The 6,894-nt window shown below is 38.5% G+C and overlaps 1 protein-coding gene across 1 annotated transcript in view; it reads left to right on the forward strand.

Annotated features, from left to right (window-relative positions):
* The window catches only part of paxbp1 (PAX3 and PAX7 binding protein 1), a 10,114-nt gene extending 3,306 nt beyond the window's left edge, over positions 1–6,808 (forward strand). Inside the window, exons 6-18 of the mRNA XM_014003221.1 lie at positions 578–801; positions 1,053–1,242; positions 2,169–2,292; positions 2,893–2,995; positions 3,106–3,221; positions 3,332–3,531; positions 3,621–3,768; positions 3,874–3,995; positions 4,089–4,165; positions 4,249–4,315; positions 4,932–5,078; positions 5,772–5,926; positions 6,092–6,808. Coding sequence (XP_013858675.1) covers positions 578–801; positions 1,053–1,242; positions 2,169–2,292; positions 2,893–2,995; positions 3,106–3,221; positions 3,332–3,531; positions 3,621–3,768; positions 3,874–3,995; positions 4,089–4,165; positions 4,249–4,315; positions 4,932–5,078; positions 5,772–5,926; positions 6,092–6,212 — 1,794 coding nt within the window. The 3' untranslated portion in view covers positions 6,213–6,808. The remainder of the gene's footprint in view (positions 1–577; positions 802–1,052; positions 1,243–2,168; positions 2,293–2,892; positions 2,996–3,105; positions 3,222–3,331; positions 3,532–3,620; positions 3,769–3,873; positions 3,996–4,088; positions 4,166–4,248; positions 4,316–4,931; positions 5,079–5,771; positions 5,927–6,091) is intronic.
* The last annotated feature ends 86 nt before the right edge of the window (positions 6,809–6,894 follow it).

Genomic DNA, 6,894 nt, shown 5'->3' on the forward strand with positions numbered 1-6,894 from the left:
CACATACAACACTGTATATATAAAATGCTGTCAGAGAAGATGAACTGAACAGAGGGATGTTCACTGATTCCTCCCCCATCTGAGGGAGAGTTGGGCGAGCCGGCTGCATGGGTGGATGCTAACGTTAGCTATTTAGCTAACACAAAAAGAGATATTTGTTGGAACAAAACTAGCAACAGTGTTTTTCTGTTTGACTTTTTTTCCTCCAAAACCCTCAAGTTGTTCTCTGTGAATTATAATATCACTCTATATACCATATTATAGCGTTATAAAAATACCACTGGGGATTTTAATTGGCTGAATTATTATTAATAATATAATAATAATTCTTTTCTTTTTATTGTACATATAATTTTGTTTTATGAAATGAATAAAGCTTATTAAAAAATAAAATAATTTATATTTTCCACCATCAGTGCTGCATTTCTTTCAGGTTTTTCAGTCATTTCTATAGTTTGTGACGTTCAAGATGATTCCTTATCCTTGCCAACAAATTGTTTGTTAAAAATTAAGTTCTTAGTTGTAGTTTTGTTAATCATGGCTGTAATTGTGTATTTCTCCTGTTTTTGTTAATTAGGTTCAAAGCAGTCAACCAGAGGACACCACTGTCTACTACCAGAACAGCTATGAAACCCAGCCCTATGGCTCCTCCTACACCATGCCCTTCACCTACAGCACAGTGGCTCCAGAGACTGGCAAGATCCCAGGCACCTCAGATAATGGTTCTGTTCACTATGGGGCCCCAGTTTGTGATCTAACTCCAGTATCCATTGATCTGGTAAAGAAACGCCTGCAGGATAGGTAGGTTCAGTAGAAGACCCCAGCAACGCCAAATATCAGTCCTCAACTCAGTGCTGTCTCAGTGAGACATGGTCCTGAGGACACATCTAATGACCAGAGAGGCTCAAAATAATATATCTCGATATTAATTATTTGACAGATGCATTTAAAACTGTAATTGTGTTTCCAGTGGTCAGTGTTGGACAAGTTTTGCTCCTTTCCCTGAAGAACACGCCCTCACTTGTTGTCCTTCGTGTCTTTTTGCCTTCTAGGCTCACCCACATGCGCGCAGGCCACAACGCAAACGCCGAGCGCTACAAACAGATCAAAGAAGACCTCGCTGCCTCTGAGGGTACCATCCAGCAGCTGGAGGGTTCATCCTATGATAATGCCGAGCAATATAAATTCTTGCAAGAAATGCGAGGGTATGTTGGAGACTTGCTTGAGTGTTTCAGTGAAAAGGTAAGGGAGAAATTATATGTGTGTTTTGATTAGCTCTTTGCTGTTTTGTTTGTGATCTGGGAACATGATGTGAATTTTTAAACAGATACAAACTTAAAAAGAACAAAAACAAATGCTTAATGATATGTAATTTGACATGATAAATATATTTTTTTCAATTAGCATTGTAATTTTCAGATCCTGTTATTAATATGGCTTGTTTATAACCAGGCTTGGCTTGTTTATAACCTGCTGATTTTTCAGAACCGAGCCATGCAGTGTGTAGTCCCCAGCTGGTTTTTATTAGGAATATAACTTCTGTTATGTTAACATACAAATGTCATTTTTGTTAGTGATGCTGCTGGAAAACTGGAGCAAGAAAACCAAAAATGGTAGTCTAAGCATCCACATGTCCTGTCTAAATAAAGAGGAGTCTAGACARATAAAACAAAGGGAGATTATATACTTGGACTCAAGTTGGTTTGATTACTTTTGCAGTTGTTTTCATGCCAGGCAGATTATTTTAGTCTTCATCTTGCAGCAACTACATAAAACAAAGCGACTTTGCTGACGGCTGTGATAAATACAACACACTAACAAACTATTCTCTGCTTTACTTTGTCCTTTTAAATTCTGTAAACATGTTTGGCATCGTATTATCAGTGTTGGGTAAAAGCCTGGCACTCCAGTGCATTCACTTTTTAACTTTGCCTCTAATTTGACTCGATAATAACATCAACTTCATACTGAATTAAGTTCACAACTTGTCAGTTTTGCTTCATGTTAATAAAAGAACGATGTCAAGTTTTCACCCAGCACCGATGATATTTTGCTTCCAGAGTTGTGTTATCCATCATTTTCCTCTTAGTTCTCCTGCAAGACACCCCAGTGACTCGGAGTCCCACTGTTGTTGGGTCAAAGGTCACAAAAGGCATCATATTTTTCAGGTGCCTGCTGTCCTGGAGCTGGAGGCTGCCATGCACCAGTTACTAAGGCAACGGGCCTCTCGACTTGTCCAGAGACGACATGATGATATTAAAGATGAATCGGCGGAGTTTGCAAGCCTTTCAAGTCAGTCCATCTTGAAGGTTTTTATAATTTATTTGAACGGCCTCGTTAGTTCTCTGTATGCGTGAGAATGTGTGTTTGATAGTTTTGTCCCATACTGCCCTCATTCCAGCACCCTTACAAGTATGATTATAGTTAAGTGACATTTTTATTTTTTTATTTATTTATTTTTTGTGTGTGTGAGTGAGCATGTTCATGCATTTGGAAATGTTTTATTGAAGGAGCAGTTTGAGCTTCTGAGTCTCACAGCTGGGTGTTTGTAACTTGGCTCGAATAATGAGCCGCAAAGTAAAGATGTGGGAAAAGATCTGTAGAGACTTGCCATCTAACACTTTTGCTAAAGTTACAACCAGGTAAGTGGATAGAAAACGAATACTACAGAAAAAGATTTGTCTTTTAAAAATGAGCATATGGGAAGATTCCATCCATGATATAGCTCGTTTATAATTTTAAGTATCTTTTTTCAATTTTTAGCTTTTTATACTATTTCAAATTTTACTATTTCATTTGTGGTTCATCTCTAATGGTGTATTCCGAGAATAAAAATAGGTTTAAAGGTTTTATAGCTGTACTGGTTTTAATATTTGTCCTGTTTTTTTGCAGATAAAGCTGTCGTGGCTCCTAATCTAGACTCATTTGGTCGAGACCGAGCAGCTTTCCAAGAGCCCGGTCGTCTTAGGAGGATAGCTGAAAGAGAAGCACGACGGTGTGGAGTTCACTTGTTTTTTTTTTTTTCTTATTTTGAGCCACAGATTTCATGAAGGCCTTTTGTGCCAAACTCGAGACTAACTTTGTTCCGTTTCTGGGTAAATGCAGAACACGGCGCCGACAAGCTAGAGAGCAAACTGGAAAGAGGGCTGAGCATAAAGAAGGCTTATCTTCTGATGATGAGGAAACTTCGACTGACATCGCCAGTTTCAACACAGAGAGGGGTACTTGCTGCAAACATGACATCAAACAGCAGAATTTGTTTCTAAACATGGCTTTAACACACGAGGCATTCCATAGCCCCCGTGTAACTAAAGTATTTTATTTTGCTTAGATCGTATCATGAGGGAAAGTAAGAAAATATTTGAGGACGTATTGGAGGACTTCCATTCTCTGGACTGCATCAAGTCTCGTTTTGAAGTGTGGAGGAAAGAATACCCCGACTGCTACCGAGAGGCTTACATCGGCCTCTGTCTGCCGAGGCTTTTTAACCCTTTAGTTCGACTGCAGCTCATTACCTGGAACCCTCTCCACGTAGGTGTTTTCAAAGAAATGCTTTCCTACTTGGAAAAAATCAACAAAACTGCAACATTAAGCTTTGTTTTAAACGTATTCCAATGCAGGAGCCGTGTCCGAACTTTGAGTACATGCTCTGGTTCGAGTCGCTTCTGTTTTATGGTTTTGAGGAGCACACCACGTTACAAAAAGAAGACGGAGACCTCGGCTTGCTGCCAGCTATCGTAGAGAAGGTCATCCTCTCCAAACTGTCAGGTAGTGAAACCTGCTTAGCTGCGTTCAGCATACTAAGGGGAAAAAAACATCCCTCGAGATGCAGTTAAGTACAAAATATGTCATGGATTCTTGTTTTCGTGGTAGTGTTGGCAGAACAAGCGTGGGACCCGCTGTCAAGCAGTCAGACGGCCAGGCTGGTGGGCTTCATTCACAGACTCATTGAAGGATATCCAACTGTGCTGCGAGGGGACAACCAATACACACAGGTAGAGCGTCTTTATATTGCTTTATTGCACATTTTTCCCTACGTCTCTTTGTTGTGATAGAGCGGTTGTAATTCTCTTAATCCTATCTGTTAGGAGCTTTTGAAAACAATAGTTTTGCAGACCAGGCGGATTCTGGACGAAGACATCTTCCTCCCACTTTACCCCAAAAAGTATGTTCAATCATTGCTCAAGTTAGAAGCATTTATTTAAGTTTACAAACTGTATAAAAGGAACTTTGTTTGCTTTTGTTAAGTGTGATGGAGAACAAGAACTGTGGCGCCTACCTTTTCTACCAGCGGCAGTTCTGGTCCTGTGTGAAGGTACGATCTCTTATTCAAACTACGTTGCTGGCATATTACAGTAACTGGTTTAAATATTATTAGAATTTGATTGAAAGGTTTGTACGTAAAATGTTACACGGTTGCAGAAGATGTATCTACCTTTTTAGAATTGCTACCTTATCATTTAGGATCGTTGATAAACATGATTAAATAAAACATTCAATACATAATGTTGACAATGCAAATACAGTACATCACATCTTCCTATTTAATGCACCATTTGTTAGACTGAAATAGATAAATAATTCAACAGTAACTGTAAGGAAATAAAGGCAGAAAATTGAGCTAACTCAGCTTCCACTTTTGATTGAGATAGCAAAACTGTAAACAAGAAGGATATGGTGTGTTGTTTGCTAACCTAAATGTGCAAAAAAGTATATTCAGATGGTTCAGGGTTGCGTTTTTTAATTGAACAGTCAAAGCCAATGTTGTTTCTTATTATGAGAGGTGTTAAGCTGCTTGATTCTCATCTTTATTTGTTCACCAACACTTCGTTAGAAGATTTATATCTGCAGCGGCAAGAAATGTCAAGAATTTCTCTTGTTGCCATCTTAAACTATGCACACATTTAAACAGTTGTCTCCTTTGTGCACAGCTGCTGGGCAACATCTTGCAGTGGGATGGCATCCTCTCCTATTCCTGTCTTAAAGACCTGGCTTTAGACAGCACTCTTAATAGATACATCCTSTCTGCGCTGCAGACCACAGATGTCGGAGAGGAAAATGTTCAGAAGTGCCAGAAGGTACGTAACTGAGTTGGGTCTCTTTTGTCCTTTGGTTCATTGTTTGGAAATAAGTCAACATCCTTTTACTGTGGTACAAACAATTCTTTAAGTTTTCTTGTATTTTTGAGACCAAATCACACGATGAAAGCAGAAATCATGACTCAGCAATTACTATACCTCTCTCTTTTATTTACTCATGGGAACAGCATACGTTTTGTTTTGAGAGTATTATTCTGCTGAAAGAGCAACATTACAAGAAGGTGACATGTTTAATTAGATGGGGGTGGGGACATGTTTTGGGTACATTGCCATCCACTGTAAGTTGTACCAGTTCATAGAAATCTGACTTTGTTCCTGCAACCAAGTCCTATATGTAGTTTTATGTTTAGCAAAGATTCTTCCCAAAAGATTAGAATAAGAAATGATAGAGAATGATTCAGTTTCTGGATTTTTCCAGGCATCTTAATTTGCTAATGTTTAATGTGTTCATATGTAAATAAAAAAAATTGTTTTTTGTTTTGCTTTAAACAGCAGCTGAAGATCGGTTTTATTTCCTGGACGTAATCAGTTAAAACGTTATTTATTTGTTATATTTAATATTAGTTATTTGTTCTTTTCTTTTTTTTACAGCCAGCAGCCTTAATTTTTAACAACTCACCAAATAGGTTGGTGACCTTGAACAAAATGACACTGCTTATCTGCTCCCCTCAGGTGGCGGAGTGTTTACCTGTGCACTGGTTCTCTGGGCTGAAGGGCCAGCAGACGTTGCCTCAGTTGGAGCCTTTTTGTCGCTACCTCACACACCTGGCTAATTCCTTGCACCGCGGCAGCGTGGGTGGATCCGACAGCGAGCGTCGCACCACTAGGTGATGAGCTTTATTCTGTTTTGTAAATAAAACTGATGTTGGTTTGGAATAGCTTTGAGACAGACATGATTGTTTTACTAAATGACCTTGTTATAATATGGTGACTGTTCTAATATGAAGGGCTGTGTGTAGATTTCTTGTCATGTGTACCGTTTTCATCAACAGGGAGCAAGTCAGAGAGATTGTGAAGATACTGGGCCGACTAAACGCCCTGGACCACATCATTGATGTGGCAGAGGAGCATGGTGTTAAAGACATCAAACAACTCATGGAAATCAAATCCTAGAGGACCAGAAAGAACTTCTCACCTGCCTTTTTGTTCTTAGCACATATGAATCTATTGGATTCTTCAGGAGGATTCCCAGAAACACTTTGTCACATAAATTAGAGAAAAAAAAACCTTTGTTGTAAATATTGTGAATGATGTACAGTAAGGTGTGTTCATACATCCATAAAGAGGAAGGTTAATTAAAAAATGACAATAAATTTTGTACTGTCCACTTAGACTACTTTAGTTGGAGTAGATATTAGTACTATTTTAAAAACCTAATTTATTAGGAGGAAAAATGTGCTTATTTGCATTTTGGGAGACCTCTCTGAATTGTCTCTCCTGTCAAGCCAACCATCTGTACAAACTTCTTGACCAGCTCTTCTCTGTGGATAAATCCATGATTCTTTTATGTGCCAACAGGTAGAAAATGCACACAGGCAAAATATCTGGCAACTGTTTATTTCCTGGCAGTAAGATTATTTTAATCCATGCCTCATTTGTCATCACTCATTACATACAAAATGCTTTGATGGCCTCGTGCATATTTTCTAATTTGTAAGTTCTGTTTAGCTGTGTTTATTTTGGTTGTAAATAAAATATATATGATCACATTTTTGTCCTTCAGCAATGAATGGAAACAATAATGCAGCAAAAGGGATTCTGTTTGAGCTTTATATATATGTGTATACGTATGTAT

This window comes from Austrofundulus limnaeus, unplaced genomic scaffold (assembly GCF_001266775.1).
Source record: "Austrofundulus limnaeus strain Quisiro unplaced genomic scaffold, Austrofundulus_limnaeus-1.0 Scaffold17, whole genome shotgun sequence".
NCBI lineage: Eukaryota > Metazoa > Chordata > Actinopteri > Cyprinodontiformes > Rivulidae > Austrofundulus > Austrofundulus limnaeus.